This window comes from Sceloporus undulatus, chromosome 3 (assembly GCF_019175285.1).
Source record: "Sceloporus undulatus isolate JIND9_A2432 ecotype Alabama chromosome 3, SceUnd_v1.1, whole genome shotgun sequence".
Classification (NCBI taxonomy): Eukaryota; Metazoa; Chordata; class Lepidosauria; order Squamata; family Phrynosomatidae; genus Sceloporus; species Sceloporus undulatus.
This window is the reverse complement of record NC_056524.1, coordinates 111,898,669-111,922,929: the sequence shown is the minus strand read 5'-3', so window position 1 is coordinate 111,922,929 and position 24,261 is coordinate 111,898,669. Positions and strand designations below refer to the sequence as shown.

Sequence of the window (24,261 nt, the reverse complement as noted above, 5' to 3'; positions counted from 1 at the left end):
TTAAATACCATAGGCAATAAGAAGAAATTTGTGGGAAAATTTCAGCTGAGACATTTTTAAAGAAATATTCTATGGAATTTCAGTGTTCATTTAATTTTAGTGTAGTGTTAAGACAAGAGTCATGTTTGTCACTGTTTAGAGATTACTTGTATTGAACTTTCCATTTTTAGTACAGTTTCAAAACAGTTGTGTTTCTTCAATTAACAGTCAATTTTAAAAGACATGTTGAACCTCCTCTCAACAAATAAGTACATTCATTTTTTCTGTACTTTTAAAATGATTTAATAAAGGGTTAGTGTAATGTAACCTGTAAGTTTTTAAATGTGTGTATTTTTAAGTGGTTTTCACAGAAATTGGCAAATATTTATCAGGGAAATGGAAAAAAATAATTTAATGGTAAAGAGGAGAGAGTAGTTGTGGCAAAAGAGGGAATGAGACAAAAGTGATGGATCATAGGAGAAACTAGGACAGTGCTTCAAGATCGATAGAAGGGCACAATTTTCCTGTTTTTGAAATGCTTTTTTTTCCCTGAAAAAATAACACCTGTGTCTTGCACATATTCAGGGGGTATGAATTGGTGTGCCTTTCCAAATGTTAATGAACTGGAACTCTTGAGTTCCTTATCATTGGCTGTGCTGTGTAGGGCTATTGAGAGTTTCAGCCCAATGACATATGGAGGCATAGAGGAATCACACATGTTTATTTAGAAGTAATTCATATTATTTTTAACTAATCAGCGGCTTTGGAGTTGCAAAGCACATATGATAGTTAGACAAACTGTTGCCTATTTTCCTTAAGGCTTCTTGATTAATAAACCAGGTTCTTCATCTGCTGCTAAGTTCTTGAAAATCTGCCCATTTTTCTGTGAGAATGTGCATTACAGAACAATGTCACAGTGCTGAATAGGTGACATTTGCTGTCAAGAAGTGGGCAGTATTCTGTAAATAGTAAAGGTGGCCAATTGCACCATGGGATGCTGTTTAAAAAGACTAAAGCTTGTGGAGATCTCTGAAATGAAAGGTGTCCACCTCTGTTTAGGTGTGTAGGGGGAGGGTTTCCAAGAGGAAGTGAAATAGAAGTAAAGAGAACTGATCAACCAGTTTATGCTTTTTTACATCTATTCTAGGAGAATATGTGAAGTAATAAATGAAGCTGTATGGAAACATAATGTAATCTATGTTTCCAGTGCTGGGAACAATGGCCCTTGCCTCTCAACAGTTGGATGTCCAGGGGGAACTACATGTAGTGTGATTGGCAAGTATTTTGATTTATGTAATCTTTATAAGATACAACTGAGTTCATGTTTCGGTTGAGTCTGGAAGTAGTAAAGATAAGGAGAGCTGTGCTGTATCAGACCAGTGGCTGATTTAGTCCAGCTTTTTGTTTCCATGTTTGTCAGCCAGATGCATATGGGAAGCCCAGTAGCAGGCCGTGAATGTAACAATTCCCTCTTGCTCATGTTTCCCAGCAATTGATTTGCAGAGACATACTGCTTCTGACGTTGAAGGTAATATAGGTCTCATGACTAACAGCCATTTTGATAACCTTATTCTGTATAAATTTGCCTGAACTCCAAGTTGACAACCACTGCATCTTCAAATACAGTAGCATACTTCATAACATAACCATGGATACTGAGGGCTGACTGTATTTTTGAGTTGCTGCAGATTGGAGGGTTGCAACACACTTCCAGTTGCAGAGTGCACTGAGAGAAGCAGAAACCCAAGGAATCCTTGAGCTACTTGTTCTCAGTATGCCTTGTGACTAGGAGAGCACTGCAGACGTCATTTTCCAGTGTCCCAATCTGTAGTGCCTTGGAAACCTTTCAGCTGGGGTGCTACCTCGTTGAAAAGGTGGGTTTGTGGCATAGGGTGGCATCCTCAGACATAGCTACAATGATAGAGTGCCACTGTCATAATTACATCAAGCAGTGTAGGATCTTTAAGTTACAGCAATGCCAGTGTAACTTCACAAAATATGGAAAAATGGAAGGCAAGTAAAATAATGGGGCTTATGCCTGTGGCGCACCTTGCATGACATAGGCACATGCCCCATTACTTCTTCCGTGTTGCGCCAAGGCTTTTTCCAGCACAGCTTTCAGTGTATGCTGAAACCCACATGTGACATGGGCGCACTGTATTTCTTCAAGGCACAACACTCTAATGTATCATCTGTGCCCACTCCCAATAGAAACAGGAGTATTGTGCATCAACTGTAACTTCTGAGGAGCTTGCAAAGACAGTGCCTCATAAAATGTGTTACAGTGGTGACAAGAATCAATGGAAGAAAGTAATGTATTTGTAATATTAGATGTAACTTATTAAACATGGAATATCATAACACTGCTGCTACTACATTTGATGGCAAACTTTCCTCAGGATGTCAGTAGCATATTCTGATACAGATGAACCACAGTGAAGAAATGCCTGTGAAATAGCTGCATAAAATAGGCATGACCAGACAGATTGGTTTTAGTTTAGGCTTAGTGCTGATCTTCGTGTTCACTTCAGTTTCATTTATTTCAAAATCAAATACTTAGTCATAATGTCATTGAAATATTCTGTCTGAAGTCTTTAATTTTTGACATGGGAGAGGCAAGCTCATGCCCAGGACTACAAATCCCATGGTCCTTCACCATTGGCCAGTTTTGCTGGGGCATATGGTGGCATCATCATCATCATTACCATTATTATTTTACTAGTTTTTTCACTGCTCAGGATTCAAGATGGCTTTCAAAATCAGAAAAATACAGAAAACAATTCTTATCATATAATAGTTAAAATGTTACTAAACTATCAGTTAAAAACATAACCATTAAAATAAAAAACAATAGAACACATTATACATCAAATAAATATACAATACATCCCTTTCCTCTTGAGCAATCAGTCTTTAAGGGCTGGATGAATAAAAAGAAGGCTCCCTCTGCCTTTGGAAAGGTAGCAGGGAGGGCACCAGTGTAACATGTTTTGTAAGGGATTTCCAAACCCAGAGAAAAACCATTGAGAAGGCCATCTCCCATGCTCCCACCAGATGAGCCTGTGATGGTGGTGGAACAGAGAGAAGGACTTTTTCCAAAGATCTCAAAACATATGCAGATTCATATGGCAAAATATGAGTCTTCAGATAAGCTGAACCTGAGCCATATAGGGCTTTATTTTGTTGTGTACCTCCATGTCATATTTGACTTATGGCAACCCTAGGCAAACTTATCATGGGGTTTTGTTGGTAAGTTTTTTCAGAGGCGGTTTGGTATTCCCATCCTCTGAGGCTGAAAGCATTATTTGCCCAGGTGACTCAGTATGTTTTTAAGCAGGAATTTGAACCCTGGTCTCCAAAGTTGTAGTCCTATGCTCAGACCACTGCACCATGTTGGCCCTCATAAGCAGCACTTTAAATTAGGCCTGGAAACAGACTGGCAGCAGTGAAGTTGTTGCAACAAGGGAGTAGTTTACTCCTGTTCAGTTGCAGTGGAGAGCCTTATGTTACACATTCCTGTGAACCAAGATGTTGACAATATTTATGCTGCAAGTGTTAGCTGATTTAGATTGGTAACTGGCTGGAATTTGAAAATTTGTACTTTTTTTCAGGTGTTGGTGCCTATGTGTCACCTGATATGATGGTTGCTGAGTATTCATTGAGAGAGAAATTGCCTGCAAATCAGTATACCTGGTCATCTCGGGGGCCTAGGTAAGAGTGTGATAATTCACGACCAAATATGCATTGTGTTGCATTATTTGTATTACAGTGGGCCCTCCATATCAATGGGAGTTTGGTTCTGGGTCCCTCTGCAGATGCGAAAAATGTGGGCGATTGCTCCCCATATTCAGTGGTGGCAACATGAATGTGTACACTTCAGAGCATGTGTATTCACATTGCCACCATTGAATAATATGGTGCATGGCAATCCATGGGTAGTTAAATTAGCGGATCTGAAGCCCGTCAATTCAGAGGACCCACTGTATCAGCCTAACACAGGAACGGTTGCTATTTTTTTACCTCCAAGGGTGATGTGTCATGTGGGTTGGTAGTTTTGGGTTAAACAGATGTGCATGAACCATCTGTCATGGGTAGATTCCCCTCCTTGACCTTTTGATGGATGAGAGGCAATGAAGATTCAGTCTACTGTTAGGCACAGTCCCCTGCCTATTAGTTGATAGATGGTAAGTGGAATGTTAGGGTAATATGTGTGAAGCACTCTAGGTTCTGCAGATCGCATAGAAAGTGGTGAAGGGCTGCATATGAGTGATAGGTTATCCATACATCATTTAACGTCTCTCAATATAAAGGGGACAATGCAGATCAGAAAACTTTCTGATCTGAGGGGACCAATTTCTGAGGGACAGTTCCTAAAGATAGTCTTTAAGCTTCAGTCTTGAAAAATAATTCTTGCAATCATGCATGCAAGGGTTCTTGAGCAGGAAAGAGAGGGGAAGTAATTTTAATTTTATTTTATATTTTCCCTTTCTTCTAATGTATAGCTCATGTGATAGATTAAAGCATACTATAGCTTTAAAAAGCAATGATTATAGTAAAAAGTTTTAAAACAATTCAATGTTCTTATTGAGAAAAACATTTATTTAAAACTGTTCTAAAGCATTTAAATCAAAACTACATTAATGAAAGTGCAGCACAGCCACTTCATTAAAAGACCCTTTTGCAACTGTTAATCTCCAAATGGCAGTCTGAATGGAAAGAAGAAGATATTACTGAACAGAACAAATCCTGATTGAGTGTATATGCAAAAACCTGAGAAAAGGAAACTTGAAGACGTAGAGCAAAAGAAAGAGAGCAAATGAAAAACATGTTGCACCGTGGGTATATAAAAGGCAGCCATTTAGCAAGTAGCAACATATTAAGTGAAATAACAACTTAATAACTTGTATCTTCCTATCAAGTTGTGGAGTATCCATGGCAGGACAAATGCAAAGGCCACTGGGTTCAGGATTGCCACTTTAAAGGATCTCAACAGTGGCTTTGTCAGACTAGATGGGTCAGAGCAAAAGAAAGCTGCACATGTTCAGATATGGATATAAGCACTTTATAAGCCAGATGTGTGCATCATCCTCTTGCGTGGTGAGATCACTTGTCATACTTGTGAACCTGGTCAAAAATCTGAGAGAAGAGGCAGGTGATAGTTTTTCCCCATCTCTTGGCAGGATAATACAGATAGCTAGTTTTTCACTTGGTTATGTGCACAGCATAGCAATTTATTGCTTCATATATGGTTTTTTGTATAAATTGATGGTTGTTGAAATCTAATGGAGTAGATTTCATATATTCTGATTCAAATTTGATATCCAACTGGCGATTTGTGTTGCTTCTACATTTTCTTGATTTACAACTTTTTGGGGCTCTTCCCTCCTCACTGAATTTCAAGGCAACACATGCAGGAAAAATGATCTTATTAGAGAATTGATCGAATGTCTTAAGACTAAGAAGTGGATCATTACTGTAAGTTGTTTGTGCTTCCAAGTCATTTTTTACTTATGGAGACCTTAAAGCAAACGTACCATAGGGTTTCCTTGGCAAGTTTCTTCAGAGAGTTTGGTTTGCCATTGCTACACTCTGAGGCTGAGAGATGTGACTTGCCAAGGGTAAACCAGTGGGTTTTTATGCTTGAGACAGGAATGAACCCTAATCTACAGAGTAGTAGTCCAATGCTCAAAATTACTAACCATGCTGTATCAACCACATTTCTGTATTTCAGTACTGATGGAGCCTTGGGAGTAAGTATAAGTGCTCCTGGAGGTGCTATTGCTTCTGTCCCTAACTGGACCTTACGAGGGACACAACTCATGAATGGCACATCGATGTCTTCACCTAATGCATGTGGTGGCATTGCTCTAGTTCTGTCAGGTAATGTGGAATACCAATCTTCCTTTGTAAAAGAAAAATTATAATTTTTGCAACCTACACCAGTATTTCATAATGTGTAAGAAATGAATTGATAAGCAGATTCAATAGTGAAGAACTTTTCTTTGCATTCTAACAATAGATTTCCCCATCCTTTTATGTATTACAGGACTCAAAGCTAATGGTGTGCATTACACTGTTCATTCGGTCAGGAGAGCATTAGAAAATACTGCAGTGAAGGTGGAAAACATACATGTATTTGCCCAAGGACATGGTATTATTCAGGTAATTTATAAGTTGTTGCTCAGAGAAGCCAACTGAATTATTGTCATCAGTCCTACATCACAGTTCTGTAAAACAAAATATTTGGTTTTTATTAATGAGTGTATTCCTGATGACTTCAATATTTGAAGTTTAGTATTCCTTTTTTCCCTTAGTTCTTAACTTTGTTCTTTATTCTTATGGCTCAAAGGTAACCTCAAGTAGAGTGCATTACAGTTTTAATTTTAGTTCTGCTAGTTTTATTTGTTCCATTTATATGACACCTTTCTTCCAGAGTGGGGCCCAGGGTAGCTCACCAAAAAAGCAGGTAAAACCTAACAAGAATATTTTAAACACAAATTAAAATCACTGTGAAGGTGACAACATGGCACTGCCAAAATCTCTCAAAATATTTCACTCCTTTTTACTGTGTGCCACCGCTGCCACAATTTATGTGTACGCTGAGATTCACTCATCCAACTGTTTTTCTCTGTTGGCAGCACAATGGGTCTTTTTATCCCACTGCTGCCACCAATATGTGTTGGTGATACTCAAATTCAGTTCTCACTTCTAGTGCCACCTACACTAGAACACTATTCTGATGCCAGCCCTTTGTGTTCTAAACTTCCACCACCACTTGGCACCAATTATTCGTTGACACCCTATCTGGTGTGTCCTTATTAAGGAATGAATTGTTAACTCTTGGTAGCATTTTATAGATCTTGCTTTAAATTCCTTCAAGCAACCACACATTGCACCAAAACAAAAGAAAGCTTTTATTTACAAGATAGTTGGGTACACTGTCTATCTTCTGGTTGATTCAGAATAGATATGGTGTTTATGTGCTTAAACAGTTACAGTTTCACATATGACTTTTGACTAGACTCAGAACTTTAAAACTTGGTTGCTAATTTATGCCCTTTCCAGCCACACCAATTCACTTTTCACACTTGACCTCTTTTTATGCCAAGCTCGGTACCCAAACCCTTTCCACTGCCCATTTCAGCCGTGTATCTCAGCCACTTTGGCTGTTAAAACCCCTCAGGGCTTAATAAACCTCTAACTCTAATTCAGAGCTCTGTCCCTATCTGGTCCCTATCTAATTCCATATCTAGTTCCCTATCTTCCTATTTATACTTGCTTCTGGGAGTAGCCCCCACCTTTTCTTGGCTAAGCTCCCATTGGCTGTTGCCAGGCTCACTCTGACTAGATGTTGTCAACACTCCAATCTGTTTTTTTTTCCACAGTCACATTAAAACAATAGCCTGTCAACAGTAGAAAAACAACAACAGACAATAAAAAGCATACAAAAGTTAAAAGTAAAGCATATCCCCATAAGAAGGGACTCTGCAAGCAACTACATGCTACAAGCCATCTTGGAAGAGTGAACTGACAGTGAAGGGAGAGCAGAGAGGGGGGCCAGCCTAGCATCCAGTGGAAGGGAATTACAGAAGGTGGGAGCAGCCACTGAGAGCTGATGAAGGTGGCAGAACCAAGTGAGATCTCAGATCTTAAGACTGACAAGTTTGTATAGGGAGAAATGGCTATTCAGATAATCTGAACCTAAACCATATAGGTCTTTACAGGTCATGAGCATCACTTTGAATTTTGTCCAGAAATGAGCCATTAGGAAGTGTTGTGGTTTTAACAAAGAATTTACATAGTTCCTGTAACTAGCCCCAGGCAGCATTCAAGTTGCAGAATTTTGGACCTGCTAAAGTTTCCAACAATTTCAAATGCATCCCCATTTAAAGTATGTTACAATAATCCAAACAGGAGCTAATCAAGGTATATGTTCCCATAGTCTTGTTGCTTCTCAAAGAGCGGGCACAGCTAGCACACTGGTCTTAGCTGTGCATCTGCACTTCTGGCTACTGCTGAAACCTGGACAACCAGCTCCAGGAGAACATCCATGCAGTGAGCCTGAAATTTCAGGGGGAGAGTAACCCGATCCAGCACAGGTTAAGTCCCTAATCTCTGATCTACCTTACAACTGATCAGGTGCACCTCTGTCTTGTCTGGATTAAATTTCAATTTGTTTGCTCTCATTCAGTCCATTATTGACAGCAGAATCATAGAGTTGGAAAAGACTGCAAGAGCCACCCAGTCCAACCCACTGCCATGCAGGAACTCTCACTCAAAGCACCCCTGACAGATGGCCATCCAGTCTCTGTTTAAAGACCTCTAAGGAAGGAGACTTCACTCCAAGGGAGTTTGTTCCACTGTCGAACAGCCCTTTTCTGTCAGGAAGTTCCTCCTAATGGTGAGGTGGAATCTCTTTTCCTGTAGCTTGCATCCATTGCTCCAGGTCCTAGTCTCTCGAGCAGCAGAAAATAAGTTAGCTCCCTCCTCAATATGACATCCCTTCATGTATTTAAACAGGGCTATCATATCACCCCCTTAACCTTCTCTTCTCCAGGCTAAACATCCCCAGCTCCCTAAGTCATTCCTCATAAGGCATGGTTTCCAGGCCCTTCACCAGCAGATGGTTCAGTTTCAGAGCAGGTCCTTAGAATCAGATGGAAAGGAGAAATAGACTTGAATGTCATCAGTACATTGGTTAACATTGAAACACCAAACTCTGGATGCCCTCTACCAGCAGTTTTATGTAGATGCTAAACTGCATGGAGATTGAAACTGAGAAACTCCACAGGCCAACAGCTAGAAGCATGGCAGAACCATTCTCCCTAGTACCATCCTGGAGAAGCATTCGAGAAGGATACTATGATTGATGGTATCAAAAGCTTCTGAGAGGTCTAACAGAACTAATAAGGACACACTCCTCCATCCAGTTCCTTGCATAGCTCATCCACCAAGGTGACCAAACCTGTCACTGTCCCATAGCCAAGCCAGAAGGCAGATTGAAATGGATTAAGATAATAATCAGTTTCATCTTGGAATCCCTGGAGTTGGGAAGTCACCACACATTCTGGAATGCTACACAAGAAAGGAATATTTGAGACTGGCCTATAATTCTTGAGCATGGCGGGATTCAGGAATGTAGTCTCACCACAGCTTTTAGGAAGGATGGACACTTCCCTTATTGCAATAAAACATTCACTACTCCCCATACCCACTCAGCCAGACTTCTTCTGGATCCTGTCCACATCCTCTGGTTGCACATATGGAAAGATATTCAATACTGTAGAACAAACAGGTAAATTAGAACAAGCAGGTAATTATGCAATTTAAAGCACAGCTATTCTAATTCAAATACAATAGTTTAGTACTTGTCTATGTCTGAAAGCAACAGCAAAAAGGTACCAAAGCATAAAATCAGTCTAGTTATAAACCATTCTGTGTAATGACAACTCAGTCAAATAAAGCCTTTCCGCATCTTACATCTAAAAGGGTGGTATCAGTCTGGTCAGATAGTCTTTGGAGAAGAGGAATAACTAGCAAAAAGGTTCTAGAATAGATAATACCTTGGCCCCGGAATTTACTTGGTGGATTTATAGTAGTGTGAACATCTTCTTTCCTGATGAATATGATTTGTGAAACATTTTTATCTTGTCACTAAACTGTGTTTTTTCTTGCTCGGACTGCATTATAATGTTGAGGATTAGGATACACATCTCTAACATACTTAGTATTCTGCTTCTACAATCTCAATACTGACTGTGGAACAGCAATCCAAACACGACAGTTCTGAAATATTTCCAGAAGATACTTTGCCATAACTGCAATATTGCAAGACATACTGATCCATGAAATGACTGCCAAAAGTAGCCACTTGTATTCAGACATAGACTTGAATGCTAAATTTCAGAGAATCGTCTTGATTTACTTGTTCTTCCAGTTGTTAAGATTCTGATCTTTTTCTTCAATAGGTTGATAAAGCTTATGACTACCTCATTCAAAATACATCATTTGCAAACAACATAGGTTTCACCATTACAGTTGGAAACAACCGTGGAATCTACCTCAGAGATCCTGTCCAGGTAGCTGCACCTTCTGACCATGGTGTTGGCATAGAGCCATTCTTTCCTGAGAATACAGGTAGGAAAGGTCCTATTTGAGTTTAATATTTTAAAAGTATATATTAGGTGTGCATGGGGTAGGATTGAATTTTGCTGTAAAATAACAGAAAATGACTATGGAATTGAAAGAAACAATTATTATTATGCTTTCCTTTAAAAAATATTTTAAAGGGATTAAAATTCTACGTGTATGTGTTTTTGTTTCAGAAAATACTGACAGGATATCTCTCCAGCTCCATTTAGCTTTAACTTCAAATGCATCATGGGTTCAGTACCCTACTCATCTGGAGCTCATGAATCAGTGTAGGCATATTAATATTCGTGTGGATCCACGCGGCCTGCGAGAAGGAGTTCACTACACAGAGGTACTGCCTTCTAATTTTTTTTTCCTGCTTAAGTATTACAGCAGTGTGGGATTCATTGCCATCTTGTTTACTGTTAGCCAGGCATTATGGCATGGGCCTGTCAGTTCTTATCACTGGTAGAGCAATGTCTGGTGGAGACCACTTATAGATCTAGAGAGAGGCATAATATAGTGGTGACTACTGTCTGTCTTGGATTTGGATTTGAACCCAAACTGATTAAAAGGGTTGTTTGTCAGTCTGGAAAGATGAGGTTCTTTGCGCTTTCTAGATAACACTGACAGGCAAACATTGAGAAGAGGCATTGACGGAGTATTCTGAATCACGAAAATCTCAAACTATTGTTGAAGTTCTCTGGCTTTTCTCAAAAAGGAAAAGTAGTAAATGGTTTCACGTGTACTTTTTCAGTTTCTTTCATTACTGAGGACTATACATAATCAATTTGTATTCATAAGAATTGCAGAAAGTATTGGTAATACCTTATCTGTGTCATTAGAAAGTTGAAACTTGGTCTTAAGCATGGTAAATAATTTTATTGCATTTGACATTTTTAGGTGTGTGGTTATGAAATATCAATGCCCAATGCAGGTCCTCTGTTTCGAGTTCCAATAACTGTTGTTATACCAGCAAGGTAAATTAGCTTCTTCTGCTTACAGTACTCTGTGAAAAAAAATTAGGCAGTAATTTTATAGACAACTGTGAAAATGCCAAATACTAGTCAGAATCCAGCCTTCTTACCTTCATACACTACATTAGGTTCACTACAGAATTGAATGAGCTGTGTGCACATATGCTAAATTTGATAAGGCATTGTATCTGTCTAGTTTCCCTCTTGTAAAATGAAGATGGCTCACCTCAAATGCTTACTAAATTAGAGATGAAAAAAGGTCAAAGGGTTCCTTCCTGTTTCCAGCAGTGGTCAGCCATATGCTTCTGAGAAGTCTATGGGGCAGTGGCTGGCAATAAGTAGCTTTTCCCTGTTTTTATATCCCCTGGGAACCTATTCCTTCCAAAAAATAACTTTTTTGCTCCATTGTGTAATTGTCTGTCATGGAAGTCTCCGGGAATTATGAGTCTCCCTGAAAGCAAATATCATAGGTATCACAAGCCACTGTTATTAGCTGGCAGTCTTCTTTTCTATTAATGTGCATCTTGATTCTTTGTCGATGGTATACTTCTAAGCATTGACACATGGTTTAAGCCAGTTGTTAGACTCCTAATTGGAGTCCTCATTTTAAAATACATTTAATACAGTAGTAAATAACATGAATAATTTGTTCTAAAAACTTTAAAAATGCATGCTTATGCCACCTTTTAAGCATACTGGTTTTAAAAGCCTATATATTTTCTTAAACAATGCACTTCCATTCGCAGGACAGATGAAGCTTCACATTATGATCTCAAATTTACTGATGTTCATTTTAAACCTGGTCAGATCCAAAGACACTTTATAGAAGTTCCTTCTGGAGCAACATGGGCTGGTAAGGCAAATAACAAATTGTCTCTCAAACTTTCTGGACACTTAATGAAGCAGGAGGAGGACCCAGTGTGTACTTGTTGTCTGTGTGTGTGTGTGATGGTTTATATTTTATCTGGTTTAATTTTTTGGTTGTTTAACCTCTTAATTTTTATATTTTGTGAATTTTAGCTATCTTAACTATTTTAATCTGATGTAAACTGCTTTGCCTTCCCAGACGAGGTGGCAGGAGGGTGGTGATGATGATTTTTGGTGATAAGTGTTTGTACAGTTTAAGATCTTTCTTTAGTACCGGTTGAGTATCCCTTATCTGGACTTCCAAAATACTCCAGAATAATCCACATGTGTTACTGAGATACTGAATCCTTTGTTTTCTGACGGTTCATTTTACACAAACTTTGTTTCATGCACAAAATTATTAAAATATTGTGTATAATATTACCTTCAGGCTATGTGTATAAGGTGAATACAAAACAAATGAATTCCATGTTTAAACTTGGGTCTTATCTCGAAGATATATCATTGTATATATGCAAATAATCCAAAATCTGAAAAATTCCAAAATATTTCCCGTTTCATGCATTTCACATAAGGGATATTCTACCTGTATCTTCGAAATCTCTGTGCCACTTTGAGCATATAGACCAGAAGTGGGTAACTATGACCTTCTAAATATTGTTGAAATATAGCTCACAACAGCTCTAAACAGCCTAGTCAATAGTGAGGGGTCTTGCAAGTTGCCATCAGCAGCATCTGAAAGGCCACTGGCACAATTAACCACTCCTAGATTAAAGGTGTCCTTTATAGGTTTATTGCCCACTTGAAACTTTTAAGGGTATCAGCATATCTGTTACCAGGTGCTAAGATGGATATAACTTCCCAAAGCAGCTTTGCCTGTGTATTTATATGTTTTAATTTTTCTGATGTATGCTATGAATCTAACATACATCGGTGAATGTGGGAGTGAACTGGTAGCTTGTTCAAAACTAGTCCTAAACCCGGTCTTTTCCTGTTGTCTAGAAGTAACAGTATGTTCATCATCATCGGATGTAACTGCAAAGTTTGTCCTGCATGCAGTTCAACTGGTAAAGCAAAAGGCATATCGTAGCCATGAATTCTACAAATTTACTTCCATACCAGAAAAAGGATCAATTACTGAAGCATTTCCCATCTTAGTAAGTTACCTTGAATTCAGATATGTTAAAAACTCTACCTTCCACATCACTCTCAGTTAACAGTTACCTCCCACATCATGCATGTCCAGCTGTCATTCCATTGGATGGCCACCCATTTCACTAGCCCCACAGTTGCACATGTGATGCTCTGCCAGTACACAGCATTGGTGCATAAAGGTGCCAAGTGATACATTGGCAAAGCACAATCATAGAGCTTTCCCATACATAACTCCCTTCACCCCATGCCCCCCTGTTGGATGTTCTGGTTTATGTATGTTGTAATTACATCCATTGGAGTTGTACTTTCATTTTTTTGCTTTGGCACAGCCCCATGCTTGGCGCTGCGTCATTTACATGCAGGTGCGAAGATGCACATTTTCCATCTTGAGTTGGTATATCCGAGCTTCTTTTTGCTCTGTTTTTTCACCCAAGAGCATAGCTTCATTTTGGTTTCCATCTGCTTTCGAGGCATGCATCATCTAAATGCCCCATCTTCAAAGCAGCTGGAAACTGCTTTATTTTGCCCGTCTGTTTCACCTCCTAGTTTAACTAAAGTTCAGTAAGTGCTAAGTATCTCCGGATCATTTTAGATCTTGTACCCTCAAAGGAAGGCAATGGTACACCCCCTCTGAAGAAATTTGCAATGAAACCCCTGTGATAGGGTAACCTTATGGTCGCTATAAGTCAGAAATGACTTGAAGGCAAACAGCACACACAAATGTATGGACACATAGTGCCTATGTACCTTGCCAGTCTTTTATTTAATTCATGGAGGGTTTTTTAGTCAGAAAGGCAGTATTATGTAACACAAAGACCTAGATAAGTAGTTATTTGTTTGGTATTTTAAACACTCATTTGAATTTCACCATAGTCTGAGCTGTGGGGATTTGAAGGAAGATGAGAGCCAGAGTATATATCTAAACCTTTTTCTCTCACACAGGATAGGAGAACAATTGAATTTTGCATAGCCCGTTGGTGGGCAAGCCTCAATAATGTCAGCATTGACTACAGCATTTCTTTTCATGGCCTGGTATGCACCGCTTCTCAGTTAAATATTGTAAGTATCATTTCACATAGATTGTTTTGGTATATATTGTTATTAATTGAAATAGAATTATAGGTGCAGTTTTCTGGTCAATATGGACATTTCATAGAATCCAACAGCCTGTTTAGGTGGAGAGTATCCATTATAGTGCACCTGCACCATACGCGGCTTCCAGCCTACATAGAAGCTGAGCTGGGGAAAAACAGTGGCACGTGTGCAGCATGCGCAGTACACTACGGGTTTATGCCCCACCAGGAAGAGGGATCCGAAACGGATCCCCCATGAAAGGGAAGGGTCCACTGTACTTTAAACAAGTGAGCCAGTTGTTTTTAACTTTCTCTTGAAGACCTGCAAAGAAGAATGTTCCATACCTTAAGTGGAGCAGCTTGTTCCACTGCTGTACTGGGATTTCAGATGCTTTTCCTAAGGAGTTTCCTTACACTTTTTCATTGAGTAAGCAAATGTTTTGCTTCGAGATGACATGTATTTAAATTTGTAGGCTTTAGTCATTGTCACTCTTAATCTTTTCTCTCTAGGTTGAAAATGTCCAGTCCTATCAGTTCCTATTAGTGAGGGAAGATAATTACTCTTTCTTCTTTGCATATGTAGTCTTGACCTTTGCTCATTTTAGAAGAACCCTCCTGAAGTTTACCTTCCTGACTTCAGAATAAATGTAGCTGTTATTAATGTATAATCTCTTTTAACTGGGTGTTTGCTCACATGGCTACTTGCAGTACAGTGGTACCCCGGGATACGAATTACCCAGCTTACGAATTTTTCGGGATACGAAAAAATCCCATAGGGATTTATTGTTTCGGCTTACGAAGGTTTTTTCGGGTTACGAAAAAACCCCGGCGCTGTTTTAAATGGAAAGGCCGCCACCGGAGGGCAGCAGAGAGCTATTTTTTCCATTAGCGCCTATGGCAATTCGGCTTACGAAGGTTTTTTTCGGGTTACGAAATTAGCCGCGGAACGAATTAATTTCGTAACCCGAGGTACCACTGTATAAGGAAACGTAGCTTAGTAGCCAGGTGATGTCATATCTAAAATGCTTTTTCATGTTGACTGGAGAGAACAACATGTACAGTGCACCCACGTCTTACGCAGCTTTCAGCATATGCTGAAAGCCGCACTGAGAGAAGGGGCGGCGTGTCCCATAGGGAATAATGAGGTGTGTGCCCAGGGTGTGCGCATGCCGCCATGTGCACAAGCCCCATTCGTTTAAATGGGGTTCGAGCATAGGCAGAATTCGCTTTACACAGGGGAGTCTGGAACAGATCCCCCACGCAAAGAAAGGGCAGACTATATGTTTGATGGTTTATATTTTACTTTTATCCTACCATTTTTATAGTATTGAGACCTGGATTTGCTTGAGTTGTAAGCCAAACATCTAACAAGCCTATAGCTATCCTTATAAAAACATTTTCACCTCATAGTTTAATAGCACAAATGAAGTACTTAGAAAATAAATTTCAACAAATGCTGTCTCATTTTAGCATGCTTCAGAAGGCATTGTGCGCTTTGATGTTCAGTCTCCATTAAGATATGAAGATATTGCTCCTTGCATAAATCTCAAAAGTTGGATTCAAACTCTAAGGTACTGTATTTAATTTAGATGAAACAAACAAAACAGCTGTGCTGACCCACAAAAACAAAATTTAGAGGAAGTGAAAATGATGTTTCCTCAGACCAACCAACCAAGATTCCCTTTAGATTACTCTTATTCTTCAGCCCTGATGGTGTGTGGGTTTCTGATTGTTTTGTTTGTCTTCAATTAGTGAAGATGAAATAATTTTCTTATGAGAAATTTTGGGTTAAATTTCTAGACTTACACATGAGTATATACAGTAGTTAAACCGGTGGTCTCTAAGGCTGAAATTAAGGATTTTTTTTTTAATATCCCAAAATCTTTCACTCCTTTTTACTGTGTGCCACTGCTGTCATCACTTATATGAAGGTGAGACTCACTCACCCAACTATTTTTCTCAGATGGCAGCACAATGGGTCTTTTATCATACTGCTGCCACCAAATTGCACGACAAGACCCTTAAACTCTGACCCCTCGCTTGAGGGACTCCCACACTTTTCTTTTACCTCTGGGCAACTCTATAGGATGATAACACACTCACTACTTTGAGTGTTATAGGCAATAAAAATATAATTAATCCCTGGATTATGGCTTATAGTTTCTTAAAATACCTTAAGTGACCACACGTTGAAGAAAAACAAAAGAAAACTTTATTTACAAGATACTGTAGTTGGCTACGGTATCTCTCTTTTAGTGGATTCAGAGTTGATATGGTGTTTATTTGCTTAAACAGTTACAGTTTCACACGTGACTTTTGACTAGACCACTTTAAAACTTTGTTGCTACTTTATGCCCTTTCCAGCCACACTACTTCACTTTCCACACTTGACCTCTTTTTAGGCCAACCTGTGTACACAACCCCTTCCCACTGCCCCTTTCAGCAGTGTATCTCAGCCAGCTTGACTGTTAAAACCTCTCAGGGTCTAATAAACCTCTAACTCAGAGCTCTGTATCTATCTGGTCCCTATCCAATTCCCTTTCTCCCCATTTAGCCTATTTATACTTGCTCCTGGGAGTAGTCCCCACCTTTCTTGGCTAAGCTCCCATTGGCTGTTGCCAATGCTCCAGTATGCCTTTTCTCCACACATGTATTTGTATGATTACAATAAAACTAGGATAACAACTTTTAAAGATAAATTATATGCAGTAGAATAACTAATTAAATAGAAATTATGTTTTATAATCAACTTTGTATGTTGTTAACGTTATGCCATGGTACATAAATTCCTTTTTTGTAGTTACCAGAGATGTTTAATCTCGTAAATTGAAGCAATATGTATTGTATAAGAATTGGTCAACAAACAATTTTGTTTGTTGCCACTTGGAATAGTTAATCTAGAAGGAATACATTATGAATATTCAACTGTGGCTAGACCCAAAGGTTCTTCAACACATGCAGACACTGCTACTTGTTCGGCATTAAGAAACAAATTGGAAACTGGCTAGTTTATTCTGTAGTAATCATTACCTTCACAACATAATATATTTGTACATAGGGCTGCCTTTAAAATTTGGAAGGTACAGATGATCCAAAATCAATTGATGTCCAAAAATCAGAATATAATATTAATCCAGTCATTTCCTCATCTTTGGTTTCATGTTTTTTTGTGGGACTCCATTTAAACTGCTAGTTAAGCTTTCAGTGTGATATGGTAAAAATAAAAATAAACATTGTTTGAGAACTACTTACTTAAAGCTCAAATTCAGGGGCCCTGCTTGTTAGCCCATTAATATTTGAGGTTAGATTAAAAGGTCCTTTTGTAATAGAAATCCTTTCATTTGGAATTCTGTCAGGTTCTGTATACTTTGTTTTTAGGTATTTCCTAAAGACCTTTCTTTTAAAGTGACTTTAAAAGTATTATACCTGCTGTTTTGAAATTAAAACCCTGTGAAATTCATGGTGGCACCATAAGCTGACAGACATAAAGGCATTTGCATGCACAGTCATAATTTTACTTTGTTGAAATTTTAATTTATAGAATATTTATAATTTATCTCCAAAAATAGTATATATAGTATTTCTAAATTTTAATGTTAAAATTGTACCCTGAACTATTGCCTAATGCTTGCTGGTGTTTTGCTGAATTACAGACCGATGAGTGCTAAAATAAAGCCATTAGGATCACGAGATGTTTTGCCAAATAATCGACAATTATATGAGATGATTTTGACATACAGTTTTCATCAAGTAAGTCTAAATTTTTTAATAATATTCCATTATGTCTGTCATTACTTTTTGTCAGAAAACAATAAAAGTTATAACTGTAATCAACTGATAGGGAAATCAGACTTACTATCCTTATATAAATACTGAGTACCATAACATATTCTGGCTCTCTTTTTCAGCCAAAGAGTGGAGAAGTTACTCCAAGCTGTCCCTTACTCTGTGAACTGCTGTATGAATCGGAATATGACAGCCAGTTATGGATGATCTTTGACCAGAATAAAAAGCAGATGGGGTCAGGAGATGCCTATCCTCACCAGGTAAGCAAAACATTATTTCCTCTCTCTCCATAGTCTTTCTGGGCTTTATATTGGCTTTGTCACAGAGATGGAAAAATTAGCCAAAGTAGCATTGAAAAGCTCAGTAAAAACTTCCACTAACTTTCATTTTGTTGCTTTTCTTTTTTTAACATAAGGATATGCGTAAATATTATGGACTGTAGTATAATGTTGTTCAGACAAATCTGTATACTGTTTGAAAGTTTTGTACAGGCTTGTGTAGCTTCTCTTTACCATCAAGTGAAACAGGGGTAGGAAACTGCAGCCTCTGACAGCACTCAAGATAATGACATAGAATAAGGATCCTCACAGACAGTGGGCCGGTACAGACTGGCACAATACAGTGGCTTCATGGCGACGTGGGAGTGTGACATTCAGACGGCACATGCCCCCACGCTGCCTGGAAGCTGCATGGCTGACTGCACATGCGTCAGCTTCACAGCACTGTGGTGCTGCAGCATTTAGATGACGCAGTGCTGCAAAGCCTCGGCGAGGCAGAAAAAGCCACCACAAAAAGGAGCGGCAATTTGCCTTTTCTTTCTTGCGGCGGCAAAAAGCCAGAGTGGGGCTGCAACGTGCGGTTGCCACAGTGCCTACCCTGCTCTTTCAGGGGCGCCTTTGGGCTGGTCTGTTTTGGCCCTTAGTTAGATCTTGGAAAAACCCATTGACAGTATAGCAAGTTTGCACTATCTCCCTTGCTCTTCCAGAGTAGCTTACACTATTGTTTCCACTAATTAGAAGTAGTAAGCACTCCTCTTTTTCTGTGAAGACTAAAAACTGTTGAGGAGCTCTTGGTGGGTCAAGACTGGTTGTTCGTGAACCTGATTAATCTTGTGGGGCAGAGATTTTTATCTCTAAATGTAAGCATTATGCAACTCATTACTGGTCAAGGTTAAATAGTTTATTTTAAAAAGAAAATATTTTTCTGCTTGCCTTCTCAAAAGTGTTAAATGGAATTATAATTATATAATGTATTTTCAGAATATTGTATACTGTAAAATAAGTTCAAAACCTGTAATTCAGGTAGAGGGGACAAATAATTGAGTATGTTGTTATTCTAAATTGATTTGAATTATGTACTGAATGTAGTTTGGGCATATTGGAAAATCGTAAGACTATCTGATACATGTAGGTTTATGCAGAAATACACAGTAATTCTGAAATGAAGAACAAGGTGATGTATATTCAACAATGGAAAAATATTCAAAGATATAGCCATGTTAATTTGTAGAATCGGTATGTAGAGAGGTCTTGTAGCACCTTTGAGATTAACTGAAAGAAAGAAATTGGTAGCATGAGCTTTTATAGACTACGTCATGCATCTGATGAAGTAGACTTTAGTCTACAAAAGCACATGCTGTCAACTACTTTCTTCCAGTTAGTCTCAAAGGTGCTACAAGATTTCTGTACATTGGAAAAAATATGTTCACTAAGAAAATTTCAGAGTGGAATTACAGGAATTTATATTTTCTAATTGGTATTAATTTTTAAAATCTATTTTTCCCTATTGCTTTCCTTTAAAAAAAAATTACTGTAACAGCAAATTTTGGACGAAAAAGCTGGATATAAATTCAATAAATAAATTGTGTGGGGAATTTTTTGTCCTTAATGGTATAATTAATGTTGTAAACCTCTTTTAGTTTACAAAAGAGAAGAGAAATTACAGGCTGGCATCATATTTCAGAAAGCTTTGTACTTTATTCACTTTGCAAAATATTTATTCATCTTGATACTAAAGAAGAATTTCTTTTCTTAGTATTCCGTGAAACTAGAGAAAGGTGATTACACCATTCGGCTACAGATCCGTCATGAACAGAACAGTGAGCTGGAGCGTATCAAGGACCTTCCATTTATTGTCTCTCATAGACTGTCAAGTGCCCTAAGTTTAGAGATTTATGATAGCCACAGCCAAGCTCTCTTAGGGAGGAAGAAGGCGAACACTATGTCTCTGCCACCAAAACACAGCCAGCCCTTCTTTGTTACAACTTTACCAGATGACAAGTAAGTTGTCTACTGTTTTGTAGCATAAAACATTTCAAATATTGTAAACTACTGTATATAAGTTGAGAAGTTTATGCTGAAAATTTGACCCCCAAATCCTGGGTCGACTTATATATGGGTCAATATGGTAATACTGATGATGCCAGCTCATTCAGTGACAAATACACACACATACTTCATCTCCACTTTCCCTCCATGCCTGGGAATAGGTTGCTGGAAGCAAAGAGAGTGCAGGGCGATTTTTATTTCTGTGGGAGCTATAGCTGATCCAGTCACAAACACACACACACACACTTTCTCTCCTTTCCTGCCTTAGCTCCTTTTACGTTTGGCTCTCCCACTTTTATGTGTAGAATCAGTCTTGTGTCTCCACACTGAAGAGAAAAAGGTCTCCACATTCTTCTACCTTTATATAAGAAGACAGGGAGTAGGGAGAAGAAGGAAGACTTTGAATGCAGTACATCCTTATCCAAATATAGGCCTTGATCCAAATCAGAGTGCTGAGAATGTTTCAGAGCTGCCTTGACAGCTGTATCACTGCTATATTCCATCTCTCCCTCATAAACTGCACGAAGTGAAGAAGACACAGAAGATCTACTTTTGGTTTAACCAGACAAATCTCCAGCCTAGCAACAGCCTACTGTACTTTCAAGCCTCTTCATTTATAGAGTGCCTCAGGATTTTTTGTAATAATTATTCTATGTATTTGGGGCTTCGTTACATATAATGTTCCTTGTGATTTATATTTTACTTTGTTAGACTACCTAAAGGAGCAAGCCCAGGCTGTTACCTTGCAGGATCATTGACTCTTTCTAAGACTGAACTGGGAAAGAAAGCGGTGAGTAGAAAAATCGCTAAGCATAAAAGTTTGCATTTTTCATAAAGGAAATTGCCATTTTAAATGGCTAGGCTTTTTGTGAAAATATTTAAAGTATTTAAATAATTTCATCTTTCAGCTTCATCTCGAAACTGTATTTTTTGTTTCCAACCACATCAAGTACTACTACTTCACAGTTGAGATATACTATAGACATGGCTTCCTATGGGCTCTGGAAATATTTTGCCGTGAGCCATCTGTGTTGCTGCATTTCACCTCATGCAGCATCCATTAAAACAGTACATGCTGCTAAGCATCCACTGGAGAACACAAAGTACTGTTTTAATCTTTCTACAAGTTGAAGGCTGCCAATTTCTGATATACATTTTGTTATATTGCAGTAAGATTTTCTCTGCCTTATGTAATAATATGAAGCTGTTTAAAATGATTTGTTATCATTGTGCAGAGAACTAGGAAGTCAATATTTTGCCTTAAATGTTTTTTAGAGTTAAGGATGCACATCAGTAAACATTGCAATGAACAAATTTGTCCATTTCAGTAGTTACATTACAATAATGCTTGCTGGATTATATCCAGCTCCGTGGTTTCAAAAGACTGTAGCTTGTATATTTGTTAAATATTGAGCATACTAGAAGTCAATAGATATTTGTTATAAGTCTTTTCGTGCTAAAATGTTATATAGTCAACTAAATGCATCTTCTGCAATACAAATGTGGGCAGTGTGGCTCAATAATTTCCAGAAGGTTAACTTAAATAGATATGAGGAAAATATGGCCCTCTAAATGTTGTTTAACTATTGCTTCCATCATCCCTCACTCATTGGCCATACTGACAAGCAGAATTAAAATCTAATAGCTGGAGGACCAAGGATTTTCAGCTGTAATTGATTAGATCCAGACTCCTTCAACAGACAATGAGGCCATGCATTTTAGGAAATCTCTGTACCCTCTAGTCATCTGGAAAAAAATGTCAGACTAAGTACTGAAAAAGTCATCATCAGTTTCATATTGGACTTGTAATTCTGCTGTGTGGTAGTGGAAGGGGATAATTGGAATCATTTGGTAATTTTACCTACTTTATATCAGGTCACAAAGTGTGAAAGGGGTCCTAAATGGGATACAGGTTAGAGAAGAAGATGCTGGCCAGGATCTGAAGATAGATTTCTGGTGATGAAATAAAGAGGAATGTAATCCTGCCTCCCCTTTGCAGCCCTGTTTGCCTTTAGTTCTATCTCTGGAGGACTGGGAAATCCTTTGGAGGATGTATTTTGGACAGTATGATGATCCCTTTTGACTGCTGATGTAAGATTGCATTTAGCCTGATTGTAGTATCGGCTAAAGCAGTAGTGGTATTTTCCCCACTCTTAACACATTTTGATCTACTGTTGCTCATAAAAATACTATATTATAACCCATCCCAGTAATTTCTTCCACTTGTTTGCCAAAATCAACTTGGAGGTGATGATAGGACTTAATAGGAGTTACAGCTGTTATTTTTCAGAGCCCTTATTTTCTTCTGGGCTGTATATATTTTTACCTACTGTAGCTCATTTTAGTGTGCTGCAGCCTTAAGGAAAGTGAATCAGAACTGCATTTATAGATTCTTGCAAAACCAATCACAAACTTGCCAAGAAAAGGCTATCAGAGCAAAATGTTCATCTTAAGTGAAGATGCAGGTTGTTCACAAGATTGTGCTCGAGTTGACATGTGTGTTAGAAAAATCCTCAGCTGATGATGGTTATTTTTGCAGCTCGGTTGGTTTATCTTATGTTTGAACTTTCTGTGTGTTTGATGCAAAAGGAGTTGAATGATTCCACTAAAAACAACAGTTGTGTGCATAATGCTGTTGACCCCCAAATGTAGAGTATAATATAATTTAACTGTGAACACTATAATGTAAGAGAACTGAAAAAGTAAGTTAGCCTTGGAGGCAAGCTTGAATATTACTATCAAGCTAGAAACAGCACCATTGATTACATTGTGTTCTTGTCATTATGGTAGTCTTTTAAGGCAGATACTCAGTTTCATTACTGTAGTTCCCTAAGTAAATTACCTAATGCTTTCATCCCAACAATAATTGTATGCATAATGATACATTGATTGGTTATATTTTTAAAAGCTAAAATATTGTGCTTTATCAGCATGTTTTAATGGAAATTAGACACTGCATTCCAGATCCCTCAGTCAAGAACTGATAGAAGGAAGTGTCTCCATTCTGTAGAGTTTGTGGATATTTTCTTACAGTATGTTGTTCTAACTCCCAGGGGCAGTCTGCAGCAAAGCGACAAGGAAAGTTTAAAAAGGTACTGAATATCAGTTTTGAAAGATGTATTTAAGTCTTTCTGCTCATGGATTAAAGTATAATAGTTAAGTTTTTTTCTTTGTAACTTCAGTTACCTTTCATACAGCTAAATGAATCATAACTTTGAGTAGCACCTCTTAGAATAGCAAAGCATTATTTGTTTAGCATTATATCAAAATAATGGTACAGGTTAAGTCTCCCTTATCTGGAATTCCAAAATCGGAAATATTCCAAAATCCATGATTGTCCACATGAGTGGCTGAGATAGTGACACCTTTGTTTTTTGATTTTGCAGTGTACTACCTCCAAGCTATACATATAAGGCAGTGGTTCTCAACCTTTCTAATGCCGCGACCCTTTAATACAGTTCCTCATGTTGCGGTGACCTCAACCATAAAATTATGTTTGTTGCTACCTCATATCTGTAATTAAAAATACCGTCTTTTCCGGCGTATAAGACGACTCCCAACTTTTCCAGTATAGAGTTTGGGATATACTCTCCATATCTACCTCTCTTCCAACGCACACCAAATAAAAATTTAAAAAACATAAGATTTGATTTCAATATGATAATTTTAATTCAAATGACATGCAGGTACTTAGCAGGAAACCTTGTTGTATACAAAGCCTGCTTGGATTGGTCAGCTTTCCCTGCCTGACCAGCCTTTCCTGTCTCCAAGACTATCAGAGTGGTACCTGCTTTCATACGATCATCACATACGGTGGGGATGTGGCCACAGCCGTTTTTGAGCTCCCCCTACCATATGCGGCGACCGCAGATTCTCCAGTCCAGCTCAGAAGTTTCAGCACCTGCCCTATAAGATGACACCCGGCGTATAAGACGACCCCCGACTTTTGAGAAGATTTTCCTGGGT

The 24,261-nt window shown here is 38.4% G+C and overlaps 1 protein-coding gene across 3 annotated transcripts in view; it reads left to right on the top strand.

Moving 5' to 3' along the window:
- Positions 1-24,261, top strand: part of TPP2 (tripeptidyl peptidase 2) — a 57,412-nt gene that overhangs the window by 18,228 nt on the left and 14,923 nt on the right. For 2 of the 3 annotated variants that reach the window (XM_042457735.1, XM_042457737.1), the window contains exons 9-24: positions 1,127-1,254; positions 3,591-3,690; positions 5,711-5,859; positions 6,026-6,141; positions 9,948-10,116; positions 10,305-10,462; positions 11,014-11,090; positions 11,834-11,940; positions 12,957-13,111; positions 14,052-14,168; positions 15,653-15,753; positions 17,836-17,932; positions 18,091-18,228; positions 20,003-20,247; positions 21,007-21,085; positions 23,349-23,387. In XM_042457735.1, coding sequence (XP_042313669.1) covers positions 1,127-1,254; positions 3,591-3,690; positions 5,711-5,859; positions 6,026-6,141; positions 9,948-10,116; positions 10,305-10,462; positions 11,014-11,090; positions 11,834-11,940; positions 12,957-13,111; positions 14,052-14,168; positions 15,653-15,753; positions 17,836-17,932; positions 18,091-18,228; positions 20,003-20,247; positions 21,007-21,085; positions 23,349-23,387 — 1,975 coding nt within the window. The remainder of the gene's footprint in view (positions 1-1,126; positions 1,255-3,590; positions 3,691-5,710; positions 5,860-6,025; positions 6,142-9,947; positions 10,117-10,304; positions 10,463-11,013; positions 11,091-11,833; positions 11,941-12,956; positions 13,112-14,051; positions 14,169-15,652; positions 15,754-17,835; positions 17,933-18,090; positions 18,229-20,002; positions 20,248-21,006; positions 21,086-23,348; positions 23,388-24,261) is intronic. The other variant, XM_042457736.1, reaches the window with a different exon arrangement.